This window comes from Centroberyx affinis, unplaced genomic scaffold, assembly GCF_046629955.1.
Source record: "Centroberyx affinis isolate AG114_WGS23_722 - 3 ecotype Tasmania unplaced genomic scaffold, CSIRO-AGI_Caff_v1 ptg008342l_1, whole genome shotgun sequence".
Taxonomy (NCBI): Eukaryota; Metazoa; Chordata; class Actinopteri; order Beryciformes; family Berycidae; genus Centroberyx; species Centroberyx affinis.
In genome coordinates, this window is record NW_027284146.1 from 51,318 (window position 1) to 71,294 (window position 19,977).

Here is a 19,977-nt window from a genome sequence, read left to right on the forward strand (position 1 = left end):
TTGACTGAGCAACAGTAGCTTATTTCTAATACACTGAAAAAGTGAACATCTGTCAGTAGTTTGAACTTGTTTAAGCTCCTAACATTGCTGGTAGTGATTATGATAACTCTCTCTCCCTCCCTCTCTCTCTCTCTTTCTCTCTCTCCCTCTTTCTCTCTCCCCCTCCGCAGCGTGGTGTGCGAGATCGGCCCGGCGAGGCGCACCCCGCCATCTGACATCCCATTTGAATTGAACTATGGAGCGGTGGAAGTGGAAGTAGAGGGAGGGAGAAGTGGGAGATCTGAAGTCATCTTTACCTATAGGGTAGGTGTACGCACACACACACACACTCACACACACACTATACAGTAGATGCTTGCAAATTCACATACTTGTGCATTCATGTATGCACACACATGCGCACTATACATATTTATAAGCTCATCATATCCTAAGGCTCCTAACCTTTCTTCGGGCAGAGAAATTTTGTCTTCCCCCGGGTTCGACAAATTTGGTCAGTCATGAAAACTGTTGGTTTTAACAGAAACAGATGCTATACTATATTCATACTTTTTGTTTTTAACTTTTACACACACACACACACACACACACACACATGCACCAGGGTATCGTTACCCTGGTGCATGTGTGTGCATGGGTCCTTAAAAAGTCTGAAAAAGTCTTAAAAGGTAAGTAAAAAGTAAGTTAAAGTTAAAATGCCTTAAATAGTCTCTTCTTTTGTATGAAATGACAGGTTTCTTTGTCCACTCTTAGATTAATCCAGAACAGGGTTAGTAGTACACTGCATCCTATGTGCTGAACTACTTCATGTCCCTTAACATTTAATTTCCTGGTGACCCGTTTATAGTTTCTTAACTTTCATTATCTATGTTCAATCAGAAACAGGCTGCTTTTACCAGCTTTGTTTCTTTATTTCGGTACTTAAATTGGTCTTAAATTCAATTCCAGGCAGCATTAAAAAGCTCTTAAAAATGTGGCTTTCTGAAACTTGTAGTCACCCTGTGCACACTTCATCAAAGTTAGTATGGAAATACAGTAAGCAAAGTCAGTCTGTCTGCATTCTGTGTCGCAACCGCTTCCAACCCGGGAGATCAAATCCTCAAGACGGTAAGAGATTTAGAACAAACCAAGTAAAAAAAACACAGCTACACATGCACGGCTGCCTTCCTCCAGCGCGGCGGGAGGGAACTCAACTCCCTGAAGAAGACTCCGCGGAGGCAACGAGTAAAAAATATCCCTCACATACAAATCCGCCACCGCGAAAAACCTGTACTCAACTTTCAGCAGCTCTCGCGTCCCGCAAATAGAGAAAGGAAAGAAATACAGCCGGAATAACTGACATGTGTTCCAGCGGCTGCTTATCTGCTCTGCGCGGCTTCTCTAACTAGGCCCCCGTCGTTTTATTTTCATCACGTTGTAGGCTTTCATATTTACCCGTGTTCCTTTATTGAGCTGCTAGAGACGACCGCGAGACGCTTATGATCAAAAACGACTGATTTTCCTTCAGCAACGGCATGTCTCTGTTTGTATTTTCTCCAACTTGGCCGAGAGCTGCAACTTTGAAGTAGTATTTTCCCATAGTGAGTGACTTGATTTTGTTTGTCTTGCTGCCAAAATAGACAAATATAAAACCCATTTTTCCAAAAGCGCTACCAAGAAAACGGTCATATGCTGGCTCTGAAGCAGCTGATTATATAACTACTGTTGGATAATGTAATAATTGTCGAAATATAAAAAAGCACTGCTCTAAATTAGTTATTTTACTTGCATGTTTTATACTGAACTTAATTTTTTTCTTTTTTTCTATTTTTTTTTATAACTTTCCCTCACTACTTCTCTTTTTTTGTCAAGTGTCTTTTTATTGCCTATTTTTTAAATAAGTTATTAAGAAGTAGTAGTGATAAGTTATTAATTTATTATTATAAAATCATCACTTGCTAAAGGCCCTTTTTCCTTTGTCTAGATCCTCCAAATAGATTGACTTGTTCAACTTTTAATCTGTTGTAGCTGTTAGTGAAGTTCTGTGGTGCTAATTATCATTATTATTAGTAGTTTTGTTTTGTCAAATTGTCGATGACTCACTCACAGAGTAATATATTTTATATTATAAATACAAGTAATACATTTCAGTATTGCAGCCTTCTGTGCCGGCCTGTTTTTCTGTGTATAACTTCCAAACAGGCGGAGTTGTTTTAATACGAGTTCATCCCTGTTATATTTATTCTTGTTTTGCGGCTCTCACTGCCAAAATAACAAGAACAGATCTCAAATGCGAAAGTGCCTCTCTGCAACTGCATCACTGCTGTATCACTCTCTCTATCTTTCCCTAACAGAATAAGTTGTTGCACTCAGAATGTGTCATTTGGAGTTAATATTTTGCCTTGCTGCCAAAATAGACAAAAATCAGCCAAATATTAAACCAAGCACAAACAGCATCCTTCACATACTGTGCTTGTCTGCCTCGCCTAAATTCTCCAGACAGATTGACTCGTTAGATTCTGAAGCAGCTTTATCCTCCAGTGCAGCTCAAGAATTCATATTTGCTCTTGTTTTATTTGTCTTGCTGTCAGCACAGACCAGTACAAAACCTTAAACAAACAGGAACCAACCGGCTGGTGTATTTCAGCATCCACCGCATACTGCGCTTGACTCCATTGTCAATATTCTTCAAGCAGAGTGACTTGATAAACTCTGAAACCGTCGAACCCCCCGGTGAAGTTCTGCGGTGATACATAATCTTTTTTTGTTTTTTGTTTTACCTTGCTGCCAAAATAACACGGGGTTGAGTTATTCAGCATTGGAAATTGAAAATATGTTTTGGTTTTGATGTGATCAAAGCTTTGGTACCTGCAGGACGGCAGCAGGAACACAACAAACACTACTTGGTTAAAGTGTAATGTTTACTTTACATTTTCTCTTTCTCTTTACTTTTCTCTGTCTCTTTCTTTCAGGGTTTGACCGATATGGTGTTTTTGAAGGTCGATACTGACTATAGACAACCAGTGTAGTATTGATCAATTCTGCATTAAATCAGAGGTGGGAACTCGAGTCACATGACTTGGACTTGAGCCACAGTTTTAATTGCTTGAGACTTGACTTGATGCATGAAGAGAAGACTTGAGATGAGACTTGAGTTGGGTTCTGGTGACCTGGGACTTGAACTTGACTTGTACTTTGATGACTTGAAAAGGTTTCTAAAGTCTTTGTTCCAGCAGACGACTGAATTTAAATTCTGTTTTCTGAATTTGTGTGGAATGATTGAATTTATTGAAGTTGAAACTGATTATAGAATCTGCTCTTACCAAGTTTTTATCCTATTAAAACCATATTGCATTGAAAAGTCCTAGATATTTAGTTTTCTTTAAGATATTAAATTGATACTGGACTCTTGATTTGTTCTGACTTGACTTGCTGTTCTACATTTAGACTTGAGACTTGACATAAATGACATGGACTTGACTTGGACTTGACTTGGGACTTGATCAAAGTTGACTTGATCACACCTCTGCATTAAATATGTAATCAAAGTGTATCGTATCCAACGTATCAACAACACTGACTGGTCTGATTTTTAATAAAAGGCCTGATATAATGGTCTAACTCTAGTTTTTATCTCACTTTCTCTTTGCCTCTCTCTCTCTCTCTCTCTCTCTCTCTCTCTCTCCCTCTCCCTGTCCTAGGTTGGTTGTTTGATGAGTGTAATTGTTCAGCAGACACAGTGAAGTGTGAAAAAAAGGAGAGAGAAAGAGGACGTAAAGAGGTTAATAGTGTCTGTGTAGACATAGTCTGTCCTGGCAGTGCTTTATCTCTCTCTCTGGGGAAGCTCCAGTTGTTTTTCAAGCTAGTCATGTTCATGTTGTCAGGACCGCTGGAATATTTGTCTTTAATTAGCTCTCTTCAGGGGTGAAAAAACCCCACAAGATCTCCTGCTGATTTCTTGAACTAATTAAGTACCAAGTTGTCCTCCCAGACTTTTTAATGGGGTGTGCCACCCATTTTAAGAATTCACATATATTATTTCTGTGCCCCAGGACAGTTCAGTCAATGTCTGTGAACCACTTGCACCACACTTTCAAGCTAGAAATCATAGAGAGAATCCTTGAATTTGTGACGGCACCGGGATGTAAAATCAGAGGCCGCTCCATAGACAGTGAATGGTGCAGTGACTCTGTGGAGTCCTCACAGGTCTGGTAGAGTGGCAGTGACTTGGGTATAGAGGCGGTATAGTAGGCAGTGACTTGGTACAGTGTAGGTAGTGATTTGGTACAGAGTAGGCAGTGACTTAGTACAATGTAGGCAGTGACTTGGTACAATGTAGGCAGTGACTTGGTACAATGTAGGCAGTGACTTGGGTATAGAGGCGGTATAGTAGGCAGTGACTTGGTACAGTGTAGGTAGTGATTTGGTACAGAGTAGGCAGTGACTTAGTACAATGTAGGCAGTGACTTGGTACAATGTAGGCAGTGACTTGGTACAATGTAGGCAGTGACTTGGGTATAGAGGCGGTATAGTAGGCAGTGACTTGGTACAGTGTAGGTAGTGATTTGGTACAGAGTAGGCAGTGACTTAGTACAATGTAGGCAGTGACTTGGTACAATGTAGGCAGTGACTTGGTACAATGTAGGCAGTGACTTGGGTATAGAGGCGGTATAGTAGGCAGTGACTTGGTACAGTGTAGGTAGTGATTTGGTACAGAGTAGGCAGTGACTTAGTACAATGTAGGCAGTGACTTGGTACAGTGTAGGCAGTGACTTGGTACAATGTAGGCAGTGACTTGGGTATAGAGGCGGTATAGTAGGCAGTGACTTGGTACAGTGTAGGTAGTGATTTGGTACAGAGTAGGCAGTGACTTAGTACAATGTAGGCAGTGACTTGGTACAGTGTAGGCAGTGACTTGGTACAATGTAGGCAGTGACTTGGTACGGAGTAGACAGACTTGGTCCAGAGTAGACAGAGTACAGTGTAGGCAGTGACTTGGTACAGTGTAGACAGTGACTTGATACAGTCTAAGCAGTGACTTGGTACAGTGTAGACAGTGACTTGGTACAGTGTAGGCAGTGACTTGGTACAGTGTAGGCAGTGACTTGGTACAGTGTAGACAGTGACTTGATACAGTCTAAGCAGTGACTTGGTACAGTGTAGGCAGTGACTTGGTACAGTGTAGACAGTGACTTGATACAGTCTAAGCAGTGACTTGGTACAGTGTAGACAGTGACTTGATACAGTCTAAGCAGTGACTTGGTACAGTGTAGACAGTGACTTGGTACAGTGTAGGCAGTGACTTGGTACAGTGTAGGCAGTGACTTGGTACAATGTAGGCAGTGACTTGGTACGGAGTAGACAGAGTACAGTCTAAGCAGTGACTTGGTACAGTGTAGGCAGTGTCTTAGTACGGAGTAGACAGACTTGGTACAGAGTAGACAGAGTACAGTGTAGACAGTGACTTGGTACAGTATAGACTGTGACTTGGTACAGTCTAGGCAGTGACTTGGTACAATCATGTAGGCAGTGTCTTGGTATGGAGTAGACAGACTTGGTACAGAGTAGACAGAGTACAGTGTAGACAGTGACTTGGTACAGTGTAGACCAGGCATCACTAACTGGCGGACTCCGGGCCGGATGCAGACCCAGTGCCGGTTCTGTCTGATCAATTAATGAGAATAAGATTGACAGAGCGTTTTTTCCACGGGCGCATCTTTAGACCTTAGGCGCAGATGTTTCAGCTCATACGGTAATCGCTCAGTGGAGCTAGGAGGTCACAGACCAATCACATGCGTCTACTTCACTGAACTCAGCCAATCAAAGCGATTGTTTATAGTGCATCACTAGGGAGAGCGAGAGAGAGAGACGAAAGCTACACAGACAGAGATGACAGCATGTCTTGCTCCAAAATAAGAAAAGTAAGATATTGTTATTTCTCTCACTGAGAAAGGTAGAGATGTGAAGAAGAAAATATGGAAAAAGAAAGAGAACTGTTGAATAGCATCAGCTGCGGCCACACGGATCGTCGGAAAACGGCCAGAATTGACGGATTGACGGCAGGAATACTGCAGCAGCTTAACTCATAACGGTGCTACTTCATAGAAACAAGTTAAATTCACTTGAACACATTGTTTAATTACTCACATTGGGTTGAAAATAGGAAAGAATGTCTAGTTTCTGTATTTACTTTTTCAGAACTGACTGCGCTGTGGGAAAAAAAGGGACTTGAAAGTTCTGTTTGCATTATTTCAAAAACAGGCACTTTTTATTTATTTTATGCTGAAGACTGTTTTGTTTTCTTTTACTTTAATTTAGAACATAATTGTGATACTTTTAATTATGTTTAAGCTACTGATTTGTTTTCCACACGTTCAATGTGTGTGCATGGGAAAAGTTCTTGAAATTGATCAATAAATGTTGTTGAAATGATATTGAAATGTACATTGTTTATTTTATTTGATAGAAAGTCATACAACAACTATAGGCCTCCGAATCATAGCGCAAGTTAGACAGTATGATACTACGGACCTATGATGGGAAGAAATTTTAGTGACTGGACCTCCTTGAATTTTAGTTGAATACCCTTGGTGTAGACAGTGACTTGGTACAGTCTAGGCAGTGACTTGGTACAGTGTTTAAGTACATGCTTAAGTACAAATAGCTGATTTGTTGTCTTCCCTGTCCAGGACCCCAAACCAACAGCAGTGCACCCAGTGAAGGGTCCGGCGGACGGAGGAACCATCATCACCATCACCGGAGAAGACTTGGACACGGCGACTAAGGATGATGTTGCCGTTACCGTGGGGGGTGTTCCCTGTCAAGTGTAAGCAGCACCTGTTATTGGTTGTTTTGTTGTTAAAGATTCACACATATTGTTAATTAATCAGTAATTAAGTTGGTTGATAAATCATGTTGTTAAAGTGTGTTTCAACTGTGCCTGAGGTGAGGCCAAGGACAGTTCTCCAGTCTGGTTGGACATTAAAGTTGTTTTATTCCATTCTATTTATCCATGCAAAATGTACATGACTCATTTAAATGTACATTAAAGCATCAAAAATCTTATACATGTACAGAACATTTTCAGAATTGGAGCCATTTTTGGAGTACCGGGGAAATGGCCATTTTATTAACAATAACAATCAAGCATAAGGGAAAATTGCAATGTTCTCAGTATTCATAAAATTGCAATATCATTGCACACAGTACAATTGATTTCACCATTAAATTATAATGTGAACAGTTTATGATGTTCCCTCATCAATATTGTATTACGTGGCTATCAAAATATAGGTGTAGACATTTTTTCAATACTATCATCAGTTCAGCTGATATGCAAGAAAAGCTATTTGCTGGCAATGGCCGATGAGTTTTTACGATGCTGCAGTTCTGAAAATGTAAAAACTGTACATGCATACCAGTTGTGGGGCTTTTATGCAAATATAAACTATTTGGCCTATGTCTGGCCTATTTCACTAAGGTAGCAGCTTTTCTGAATAGATTCCAACAAGTCTAGAACTTAGCAGATTTGCAGAAGTAAACAACTTATGGGCGGACAAGGGACCAGTGGTCTACAACAAACCAGTCCAAATTAAATACTGGGGCCAGTTGCATAAAGATAGACCTAGTCTTAGACTTAAATGTGACCTTAAGTCAGACTTGCTATAGAGGGTTATGCTTATATTTACCTGTTCCTGCAACTTCTTGATTGTTGTAGATCTCTAACAGGTTGTTTCTGTCTCTAAAGACTCTCTCTCTCTTCTTCAGGCTCTTTCCAAAAACCAGAGATTTGCCATCTTGTATGAAATAGCTTCAGTATTTAAACTTCCCACTGTGACAGGCCGACTCGTTGCCATAACAACAAAGTTCTTAACTCAAGATTAGCCAGAGGGAAGGTGACTTACTTTCCTACCTCAAAATAAGTCTGTCGTATTATTTAAGTGACAGACTTCAGACTTGACTAACAGTTTTAATTAGTCTAGTCCAACCTGAGAATCTAAGACTAGTCTAAGGCTTAGACTAGTCTTAAACTAGCTTTATGCAACTGGCCCCTGGTCCCAAGACTGATCTCACAGGTGATAAACGTCTGCATTATTGTCAATACCTTACCTTTATATATCCAGGGGGGGGGTTTGCACATCCATACAGGTCCGCACATTCACAACAGAGAGCAGCCCAGTCCAACCACAGTCTTCTACTGTTGGCCACTTAGTGGTTCCACTGGAGCAATTAGGGGTTAAAGGGATAGTTTTGTTTTTGGGGAAATTTTCCTACTTGACCAGAATCCGAGAAACTCTTGGATGCCTTTTTTATGTGTCTGCAGTGCAGTTTGAGGGTATGGGAACGGTTAGCATAGCTCAGTCGCTGGAAGTCTAGGGGGTCAAGTAGCAGCTCCTCGTCTGACTCTGGCAGGAAAAACGGCTAAATCCCCCCCAAACCAAACCATTCCTTTAAGTGCCTTGCTGAAGAACACCTGCCCACCCAGGTGTTTTTTTTTAGTTGGTCCCGGGATCCATACCTGCCTTCCAGTCACAAACCTGCCTCTCTGACCTTCTCTGAACTCGACTACGTAAACCTGAATGATTCATAGAGTTTGTGCTTCACATGAAACGTGACATGTTTACTTGCTTGTCTTTATTGACGGTTGCACATTAAAAATGTACGTTCCCTATCTACGTTCTCCCTCTCCACCTGCAGCCAGGAGTTTGGCCGTCAGATCACCTGTATGACGGGCAAGTCCCGCTCGCAGAAGTTCCCCTCTGAGCCGCTAACGGTAACCGTGAAATACGGCAAGAACACCACCAAGGACATCGCCACGTCATACCAGTACTACGAGAACCCCAAGATCACAGACTTTTACCCCAAGACCAGCTTCCGATGGTGCGTATACTGCAGTTCATCAACTGATGACTGAAGCGATAACAGTGTGTGTAGGTCTTAATATGTGTGCATTTGTGTGTGTGTGTGTGTGTGTGTGTGTGCAGTGGTGGTCGGAGGATCGTGGTGATGGGGAACGGTTTCGATCTGATCCAGAAAGCCGCCATGGTAGTGCTGACCTCCACTGACGAGTTTTCACAGGACAACACTTCTATAGAGGTAAGAGTGTGTGTGTGTGTGTGTGTGTGTGTGCTTGTTTTGCTTGTCTCTGGGATTTAAAATTATCCAACCAAACTGCTGCTGCTATTATCCTCAGTGTGTGTGTGTGTGTGTGTGTGTGTGTGTGTGTGTGTGTGAACAGCAGTTCCAGAGAGCGTGCAGTGCCAGCAGATTGATGGAGTTTGCTGGTTCTCTGTTTAAATTGGTACATCTCTCTCTCTCTCTCTCCCTCTCTCTGTCTCTCTCTCTTCCTCTCTCATTCTCTACCCCCCGTTGACTTCTCCCTCTCCTTTTCCATCTAGTCATTTCTCTTTTGTCGCCGCTCCTTCTCTTCCTCCCGTCTTCATTGCTCTTACAAATCTATTTTTTCGTTCTCGCTTTTCAGCTCCGTTTTTCTTCCCTCCTTCAAAGTATCTCTTTCTTTCTCTTTGTTTCCTGTACCTTTTTGTTTTCTTCCTTCCACGCTCTTTTCGGACTATAATCAGTGATGCAGCGGTAAATAAAAAGGAGGGTAAAATATGACCTCCAGTCAGTGAACATCAAAGAGGAAAACAACCACCAGTATGAAGAACAATAATTTATATTTTCAGAAATGCAAGAAATGTTGTTTTTTTAAATTATCATATAACTTACATCAGTTTGATGCTTACCATGATGTATGCTATGAATTTACCTCATAAATAACACATTCAAAATACATTCTGATACAATTTTATGATGTATAGTTATGGCATTATATTGCATTTAATAATTTTCTGGTGTTTCTTATCAGTCCAAGCTTATCTTTTGGTTAAAATCTCTCCCTCCATCCATCGGTCTTGGTGTCTCTCCCTCCCTCTCTCTCTGTCTCTTGCCTCTTTTCTCTCCCTCTCCTCACTTCCTCCCTACCGTGTTCCTCTCTCTTTGTTGCCGGTCTCAGACAGGAGCTTTTGATGAAGCTATGATAAAATAACTTCACCTGCTCTCCCCTGCAGTGAATCATTCCTGTGAGAGCCCGTCACTCAAAACTAGTCAGCAGTGAAATTGAATCACTCTCTCTCTCTCTCTCTCTCTCTCTCTGTCTCTCTCTCTCTTTCTCTCTCTCTCTCTTTCTCTCGCACTCTCTCTTTCTCTCTCTCGCTCCATTCCTCTCAAGTTTTGACTATGAACGAACAGTATGCCAGTCGAGCTTTAGACCGATATATGGGGCCGATATTGGCTTTTATTAAAAATCAGATCTGGTTCAGTCAGTATGGCCCACCTCTGATATGATGGATATGATGCAGTTTGATTGATTACATATTTATTGGGGAATTGATTAATACTACAGTGGTTGTCTATGGGAAGAGCTGAGCCTGAACTGATCCCAGTGGGACAATTTGATCAGATTCCACACAAGGATGCATGAATATGTATCTCTGATCTCAATGCTGTTTTGAGAGGCTTTTCCACACTGACGAGAATAAAATTCAAGGGCAAACACTGAATGCTTGGCTATTTTGTTTATTGGCATGAAAATAGCCAAATTTAAAGATATTGAATTAGTATCAGCCTTAAGAAAAACAGTGTAAATGTAGTGTAGAGTGATGGACATTACATCCAGCAGAAAGTTCACATTGTCACTTATTTGGTTTGTGCTGACGTGGGATCAGTGGAACCCCCGGCCAGTCGGACCCCTCCCAGGTTTTACTAAGTCTCTGTCTCTCTCTCTCCACCCCAGTCCCAGTACCAGGAGGTTCTGAGTAAGAACGACACCGTCCTGCAGTTCCTCTCCCCAGCCGTGAACTGCTGCTCCGACACCCAGTCGTTCCGGACGGTCGTCCAGCTGGACAACATGACGGAGGACCTGAAGGGCTTCGACTATCACCCCGACCCCACCTTCAACCAGCTGGCCAAGAACGTCATCACCGAGACCAGCATCATCATCGTGACGGTAATTTACACTCAACGTCACTTTTTTTCTTTTCTTTTCTTTTTTTTTTTACAATATTTTTATTGGGGTTTTTCAATTATAGCAAACAGTACATATCGAAAAAAAAAAAAAGGTCAGTCTTGGCAGCAAATACAGTATACCATCAAATGAATAGGCAAGTAAATAAAAACATAGTAATTAAAACAGAGGTCACTCGACGTCACTTAAGATGAAACTGAAATGATGAAAAGAAAGCAAAGAAAAATAGAAGAGAAATAAGATTAGAGCAATCCCACCATGTGAAGAACATATTGAACGTCCAGTGAATGTATGAATGAAAAGTATGAAACCTACAAGACAAAGAAATCTGAATGAATATATGAAAGAAGTACATATGATTTCAAAATATAGCTACAAATGAATTATAAGCAGTGTGAAATAGGTGAAAAATTATACTATATGCATATGGGAATATGAGGAAAACAGCTTATATACAGCTTAATTAACACCGCCATACATATGTACAGAAAGTGTCTAGGTGTAAAAACTGTTCACCTCATTAACTATAATCCATTTACAGCTGTAGATAACGTAGCTTAGTCAATACTTTTTGTAATTTTTACATCACATTTTGAATGCATATAGCTCTCATATTGATAGTACATCGTCTTACCGCTGACAGTATCAATATTGTGTATTCATGACATGAATGCAGTGCTGATTTCCATCTTTCTCTCTTTCTCTCTCTCCCTCCCTATCCCTTCTTCTCCTTTCCCCTCTGCTGTTCTCTCACTCTATTGATTTCTCTCTCTCTCTCTCTCTCTCTGTCTCTTTTCAGGGTCGTGGTTTCTCCAAGGCGATGACAGCCAGAGAGGCCCAGGCATTTGTTGGAGATGCCTCCTGTCATGTTAACATACTACAGGTACACACACACACAAATACACACACACACGCACGCACACACTCTCTTAAAGAAATGGAACATAGTAAAAAGGAGTATTACTTTCTAAACCACTATTAAATTGAACATTGAAAACAGCATTTAAGTGTTAATTTGTCTAGAAATCTATTGCCTTTTTAACTACACAAGCAGGAAATAACACTGTCATCCATCACACTATTAATAAAAACAACATCACTACAGCTCAGTGTAAACGTCGGATAAATCCTCCATCCAGCAATCTGTTGACTCTCTACAGGACGACAAGTTGTTCCTGGAAGCCCCCTCTTCCCAGCCCAAATCCAGGTCTAAACGCCAACGCAGAGACACCACCAACGACCTGCTGGATCTCGTGGTAAACACACACGCACGCACACACACACACACACACACACACACACAGTGCTGGATGCAGCCAACAAGCGACAAGCCAACAAACACTGTGGTCATAAACTGTGCTTCACTGCACCAAGCGTTATTCATTTATTCCACTGGTTTAGTTGGAAGGAAATTGAGTCTGTTTTGGTTCCACAGTTGGATCACATTAACCAGCTTGCCTGAGATGTGGAGTTTGTTCAATATGCTTTAATAAAAATATCTGATAAAAAAAAAAATTAAAAGTCTGAAGACCATGTAATGACAGGTTTATTTTTAAACCAAGTTTCATTTTGATGCAAATGTGATGAGACATTCTTTACATTTGGTGATATATATCTCTCTTTTTTCTCTTTACCTCTCTCTCTCTCTCTCTCTCTCTCTCTCTCTCTCTCTCTCTCTCTCTCCACTAGATCAAGTTCGGTAACGGAGAGTGGAAGGTGGGTTCAGTCACCTATGCCAGGAAAGACGAGGTTCCCCTGGCTATAATCATCCCCGGAGTTATCTTACCCATGCTGCTCTTCATAGCCGTGTCCGTCTACTGCTACTGGTAATGCACACACACACACACACACACACACACACACACACAGACACGACACACACGTTTTGTTTGCATTTGCCTACTTGTGTCTTTCTACATGTGTGTGTGTGTTGTCAGGAGGAAGAGTCAGCAGGCGGAGAGGGAGTACGAGAAGGTGAAGCACCAGCTGGAGAATCTGGAGGAGAGCGTCCGAGATCGCTGCAAGAAAGAGTTCACTGGTATGCTTTCACACACACACACACACACACACACATACACATATGAAGTCACATGACCTTCAACTGCTTACCAAGACTTGTAAGATCAGACCAAACCTCTAAGACGATGCCAAGAATTTATATTGACTTAACAATGGAGACCCAGGAATTAGACACGTGTCATTAGAAACATCTGACATCTGTCTTGAATAATTGCCGAACCCCAGGCTCAATAACAGAATCGCCAAATAAACTTGATAATAGCGCGCCGAGCTCTCTCCAAGACCCGAAGCAAAGTTTCCGATTTCCACGCCGAGGGCCTTTCTGAGCGGCTGTCTCGTCGGCATCTTGTCCTCGGCATCTTGTCCTCGGCATCTTGTCACATCACGCGTTTACACGTTGGAGCACATCGCCAAATTTTGACAGTCATCTCCTTAGTGTGAAACCTCCGCCAAAGCCAGACTCAGCAGAGTGGACGGGGCTTTTTTTTACGCCGCGTCGCCCCCCCCCCCGACAGCGGGAAACTCTTCCTCGGGGGGGTCTCGGCAATCTCTCGCGGAACCGCTCTCGAGTGTATTTGACAGTTCTGTTATTGAGCCCGGGGGTCTAAGGAGGCTATCAAAGAGGCGATATGCTCCGTCTATCAAAATGGTAAATGCAGGAACATATGTTAAGGTGCTGACTCTCTCCGAAAATGGCGGAAATCCAACCTTGATAGGAAGCGTGTATTGTGTACATAAACATAAACACATGCTAGATAGTAGATTGGACCGTTTGTCTCCCCGTGTGTCCGCCAGACCTGATGATCGAAATGGAGGACCACACGAGCGACCTGAGCGAGGCCCGCATCCCCTTCCTGGACTACAAGACCTACACGGACCGCACCTTCTTCCTGCCCTCCAAGGACGGCGCCAACGACGTCATGATCACGGGCCGCCTGCACATCCCGGAGGGCCGCCGGGCCACCGTGGCCCAGGCGCTCAACCAGTTCTCCAACCTGCTCAACAGCAAGACCTTCCTGATCAACGTGAGTGTGTGGCTTCTCTCTCTCTCTTTCTTTCTCTCCCTCCCTCCACTCCACCGAAGCTCAAACTCAACGTCAGGGTCTGTCTGTCTTCGACGAGGGAGTTCCTCCGAGCCAATGTTAGCCAGAGTCCCAGACGTTTATTGGTCATGTTTGGTTTGACCATTATGGGTTTTTGAAGGCCAATACCGATATTTTCCGGTTGAAGCCGATATTTTGTGCCGATATTTTGTGCCGATATTTTGGCGATTTTCATGCTAAAAATATCTCCAAAATTATAAATATCCAGTGTTTCCTCAACACTGGATATTTCCTGGTCCCTGTCTAACCTTGGGTTGTAATGACTACGCTAAGAAACATCTCTCTTTCTCTCTCTCTCTTTCTCTTTCTCTCTCCCTCTCTCTCGCTCTGCATCCTGTTGACTCAACGGGATGCAGAGCGAGAGTTTCGACTGATATGCGTTTTTGCAGGCCGATACTGGCAGCGATATTTTTGGATTGAAGTTGGTAATAGCTAATATTTCGGATATTCAGCATCTTTATATTTGATAATTTTCACACCAGACATTCACATTCACACTGTGATTTCTGGGCAGTCCCAGACAAAATGTATACATCGTGGACAAAATCTTTCATTGTGAAACAATCATCAAATCTGACCATTTTCATGACCAAAAAATTTCAAGTATTCAGTGTTTCCTCCAGAATTTTCTTCTTATCAGGGTGGAAAAACCTCTGAAACAGCATTTAGACCATCATGGGACACTAAAACTCTCCATTGAAACCCAGGAGACTAATAATAAAACTAATAATGGAATAAAGTCAAAATGTTGCATTGGAGCCAATTCAGTTTACTGGCTTCCCATAGACAGTAGCAGTATTGATCAATTCTCGAGTGGATTCACAGTTTCCCCCTCCTATTTATTGATACTTTGGAAAGCTGACTTCAACACATAATTTTTTTGCCTCCCTCCCTCTAGTTCATCCGCACGCTGGAGAGCCGTCCGGACTTCAACGCCCGGGCCCGGGGCTACTTCGCCTCCCTGCTGACGGTGGCGCTGCACGGCAAACTGGAGTACTACACCGACATCATGAGAACCCTGCTGCTGGAGCTGATGGACGAACACGTCCAGAACAAAAACCCCAAGCTCATGCTCAGGAGGTGATACACACACACACACACACACACACACACACCTATCTGGGTTCCCACAGGTACTGGAAGTCCTGGAATATCATGGAATATTGAGAGGAAAAGTCAGGGAATTGATACATTCTATGGGGAAGTCAGGGAATATCAGGGAATTTTACAAATGGGTCATTTTACAGGAATCTAACCGAATGTATTTTCATTTTTGTTTCATACATTCATTGCATTAGATGGTTTTCAGCCATAGTGGAAACCAGACTGTTAGAAAAACATTAACAAACCAGGAAGGAAGAACATTTTGGAACATGGAAGCACTTAGTCATGAAACCTTGACTCATGTAGTTATTACAATTAACTCTGCTGTCTGTCTACTTAGTTAAGTCCTAATGGTAGCCATTTGCTGTCTCCTTTTGTGTGTGTGTGTGTGTGTGTGTGTGTGTGCGTGTGTGTGTGTGTGTGCGTGTGTCTAGGTCAGAGACGGTGGTGGAGAGGATGCTATGTAATTGGATGTCCATCTGTCTCTATCAGTTCCTCAGGGTAACACACATTTTCTCTTTCGCTTGTTCTGTTAGTTTTTTTTCCTTTTTTCTGTGTTGTTGTTATTTCCCCTCTGGTCTTCTTCTCTTGGATCTATTTCCTTTCCTTCCTCCCTTCCTCTCTTTTTTTTCTCTGTCTGGTCCCTGTCTAACCTTGGGTTGTAATGACTGCAATAAGAAACTTCTCTCTTTCTCTCTCTCTCTCCCTCCCTCTCCCTCCCTTTCTCTTTCTCTTTCCCTCTGTCTCGCTCTGCATCCTGTTGACTCAACCTGTTATTTTTTGTGTGTTTGGTTTCGACTGATATGCGTTTTTGCAGGCCGATACTGGCAGTGATATTTTTTGGATTGAATCTGGTAATAGCTAATATTTTGTACCGATTTTCAGCATCTTTAAATTTGATAATTGTCATGCCAGACATTCACATTCACACTGTGATTTTTGGGCAGTCAAAATGTATACATCGTGGACAAAATCTTTCATCGTGAAACAATCATCAAATCTGACCATTTTCATGACCAAAAAAATTCAAGTATTCAGTGTTTCCTCCAGAATTGTATTCTTGTCAGGGTGGAAAAGTGTCTGAAACAGCATTTAGACCATCATGGGACATATCATGGGACGTTTCCCATAGACAACCAGTGTAATATTGACCATACCCATCATATCAGATCTAATCCTGTGTGTGTGTTTCTGTAGGACACGGCAGGAGAGCCTTTATACAAGCTGTACAAAGCCTTAAAGCACCAGGTGGAGAAGGGGCCGGTGGACGCCAAGATGAAGAAAGCCAAGTACACACTCAACGATACAGGACTGCTAGGGGACGATGTGGAGTACTGCGTACTGGTTAGTATTTTGTCGTTCAACACACTTTAGTATATGAGGGAAAGTCAAGCATAGAAATTGCAAGTGTTCAGTGTTTACAGTGTTGAATTTTGTTCTTGTGAGGGTGGAAAAGCCTCAGAAACAGCATTTAGACCATGGGACACTAAAACCCAGCATAACAACAATAATGAAACATTGTGTGGAATCTAATCAAAATATCTCAGAATCGATTCAGGTTAAGGTCTTCCCATAGACAACCAGTGGAGGATTGATCAATTCTACAATAAATATGCAATCAATCAAGCTGCGTCATATCAGAGGTGGACAAGACTGACTGGACCAGATCCCATTTTTAATAAAAGGCCAGTATTGGTCCCATATATAAACCGGTCTATACACTGGTATTTCAGTAAATTGTTACTGACAGTAAATTGATACCGTCTGCACCTTAAGCACTAAACAATTTATTGTATGTATGCCGACATGAAGAGGGCCAGAGGGAACGTTACAAACTGTTCAAACACATCACTGTTTCTGATAATTCCCCAAACAACAACAGCACTCTGAAATTTTCAGCTGAAGTGGTCCAGGGACATGAACATATTTGTATTAGGTCTGGAAGTGTTTGAAGGGGAAGTTGTTGATTTTCCAAAAAATGTTGCCAAAGCAAAGTCACAAATTGCTGGAGGGATTTGATACCACTACAGAAAACTTCAGTTGCGGCTTCTTTGCAGTTTCAAACAAGTTCGAACACATGAACACTTCTCAGTCAAGTCCTCTGTCAGATATTCCATGACGGGAATGCAGCATAAAATTGCGGTTAATCGCTTAAATCTACCAGGATTAGTAGCTGTTTCTATGACATATGTTTTGTCCAATCAGTATCGGTATCTGTTTGACTGACAGCTGTGCTTGTCCTATCAGACCCTGCAGGTGTTGGTGCACGGGGAGGGACCGGACGTGACACCGGTCAAGGTGCTGAACTGTGACACCATCTCCCAGGTGGGTTTCTTCTCTTTCAACGGACATTAGAGAGTTTCTCAGTTTGCACCCAGAAAAAGCAGAATATCCCATTGAGCCCGGGTCCCAGGTTGAGTGCGGGTTTATTCACAGTCACGCCAAACTCCATTAAGAAATTCTGCCGATTTAATGCCACCTGCCTTATCTGCAAAGGTACATACCCTTTAAAATATGACTGGAGACTTTTTCTGAATCGTTAGGAGACACTCGCTCATTAATTCAGCATGAAGGTGATCCACCGAGCAGCGCATTCTAAAAGTTAGAATTGTATTGAAATAAGTGCTGCTCGGTGGATTATATGTGTGCCGAATTGAAGAGTGGCACCTGATAATTCGGAAAAGCTCTTAGGTCATGTTCTGCCAGGTATGCCCCTTTGCGGATAAGCAAGGAAACATTAAATTGACAGGTTATTGAATGGAGTTTGGCAAAACATTCTAACTATACAAGTAAGAACAAACCGGCTAGATTTCGTCTTCATATCATTTTACTGCCTTTTAGCATTGTGCCCCAGAGAGCATTTGTATTCGTCCAATCACAAAGGTCGATATTCAGAACTAGAGTGTTGGGTGTTTATCTGTGTGGACATTATCTATCGGGCGATTGCCTTTTGCCCCGTTACAAGACAAAGAATACAACCGGTCAAGATATTAGACTGACTTTATTGACGTTGACAATTAGAGTTGACTGTCTGCCGGCTCGAGAGAGGAAATGGAAAATGCTACTCGACTTGTAATTTGATGTAACACCCTAGTGTGACAATTTGATCAAATTGTTCCACATTTTTCAACTGTACAGGTTAAAGAGAAGATCATTGATCAGGTCTACAGGAATCTGCCGTACTCCCAGAGGCCCAAGGTGGACAGTGTTGCACTAGGTAAGACACACACACACACACATCCATAAACATACACACATTATAAAAGGCTTTATATGCTATTTAAATGGTAAACATAAGATTCAGAAAGTGTCTTCCCCCTCCTCCACCATTCCTGTCCTTCTCTACTAAACACTGTGTAATCAAATCTTTTTTTTAATAAGTTGCATTTCCTCCCCCCGTCCACAGAGTGGCGGCCTGGTTCCACAGGGCAGATTCTGTCAGACCTGGACCTGACCTCCCAGAAGGAGGGACGCTGGAAGAGACTCAACACCTTGGCTCATTATAATGTGAGTTCTATATATTGTGTTTGTGTGTGTGTAGGACAGACTCTGGTTAACCATTTTCATTTCAAAAATGCCTCAAAAATTACAAAAATTTAGTGTTTTTGCCCAGTATTCTTCTTCTCAGGCTGGAAAAGACTTAGACATAGACTTAGACCATCACAGGACACTAAAACTCTGCATTGAAAGCCAGACTAATGAAATTCTTTTAGGTGGGTTAGCAGCTCTTTAAGGCTGGTAGGCTTCATTATAGGTTTTACAGTCTGAGGAAATCCTCCCACACACTGGGACAAGGTGTGCACCTTAGCCAGCTGAGCCACCAGGACGTCCCACACTTTTTTTTTTTAATCATCTTCGCTTCTCATTCTCGACCTCAGCCAGACCTTTCCTCCCTCTCTGAGAAACAAGCTGCACCAAAGTGTAGAGGAAGGTTTTGCCACATGAGTCTCTCTCCAACGTGTCACGACTACCAATATGTGTCGAAGCCCTCCTCCGCTCACCCCATCCACCCCTTTCACACCTTCAGACTACACTAAAAACACTCCATCTGGGTCTGGGTCTAGGTCCAGTCTTATATGACAGTTTCCACCTAATGGGGAAGACCATACATTTGGCTATTGCTAATATTAGGAATTGGATATTTTAGGAATAATAGGAATTTCTCTGTATATCAATGATTTCCTTATGAGACCCTGAAGCTACTGATAATGAAATAGCTGCTGGATGATGTAGTAACTGGAAAAATATAATAAACCCTGCTAGTGTAATACATTGCTGGATAATGTAATAACATCTTCAGACTGATGTTGTGATATCATCATCTTATTAGTTGCTACAGGCCAGAACAATTTCAAATATATGATGAAGTGAAGCTCAAAATGCTAATCGCCCTCCTGGTCTATATTACCTGACTGTGTGTGTGTGTGTGTGTGTGTGTGTGTGTGTGTGTGTGTGTGTGTGTTTGTGTCCGTCCTCCAGGTTCGGGACAACGCCACGTTGGTTCTGTCCAGAGTTCTACACACACAGTCATTCCTCCAGAACCAAGACAGCTATGAAGAGAGTATGTACACACACACACACACACACCACACACACACACACACAAACACACCACAATAGCCTCTTTTGAAGCAGAATTGGGTATTAATATGATAGCAATACAATAATATGATATAATATGATAGATACAATACAATCTGATCTGATCAAATCTGATCCAATATGATGAAATACAATAGGACACAA

General features: G+C 42.1%; 1 protein-coding gene across 1 annotated transcript in view; it reads left to right on the forward strand.

Moving 5' to 3' along the window:
* Positions 1 to 19,792, forward strand: part of LOC139640103 (plexin-B2-like) — a gene marked incomplete at both ends in the record, with an annotated part of 37,744 nt that extends 17,952 nt beyond the window's left edge. Inside the window, 17 exons of the mRNA XM_071514270.1 lie at positions 171 to 303; positions 6,669 to 6,805; positions 8,677 to 8,859; positions 8,964 to 9,075; positions 10,775 to 10,987; positions 11,805 to 11,888; positions 12,166 to 12,261; positions 12,695 to 12,831; positions 12,943 to 13,043; positions 13,820 to 14,049; positions 15,026 to 15,207; positions 15,666 to 15,732; positions 16,429 to 16,575; positions 17,479 to 17,556; positions 18,370 to 18,448; positions 18,638 to 18,738; positions 19,711 to 19,792. Of these exons, the coding sequence (XP_071370371.1) occupies positions 171 to 303; positions 6,669 to 6,805; positions 8,677 to 8,859; positions 8,964 to 9,075; positions 10,775 to 10,987; positions 11,805 to 11,888; positions 12,166 to 12,261; positions 12,695 to 12,831; positions 12,943 to 13,043; positions 13,820 to 14,049; positions 15,026 to 15,207; positions 15,666 to 15,732; positions 16,429 to 16,575; positions 17,479 to 17,556; positions 18,370 to 18,448; positions 18,638 to 18,738; positions 19,711 to 19,792 (2,162 nt within the window). The remainder of the gene's footprint in view (positions 1 to 170; positions 304 to 6,668; positions 6,806 to 8,676; positions 8,860 to 8,963; positions 9,076 to 10,774; positions 10,988 to 11,804; positions 11,889 to 12,165; positions 12,262 to 12,694; positions 12,832 to 12,942; positions 13,044 to 13,819; positions 14,050 to 15,025; positions 15,208 to 15,665; positions 15,733 to 16,428; positions 16,576 to 17,478; positions 17,557 to 18,369; positions 18,449 to 18,637; positions 18,739 to 19,710) is intronic.
* Between the last annotated feature and the right edge of the window lie 185 nt (positions 19,793 to 19,977).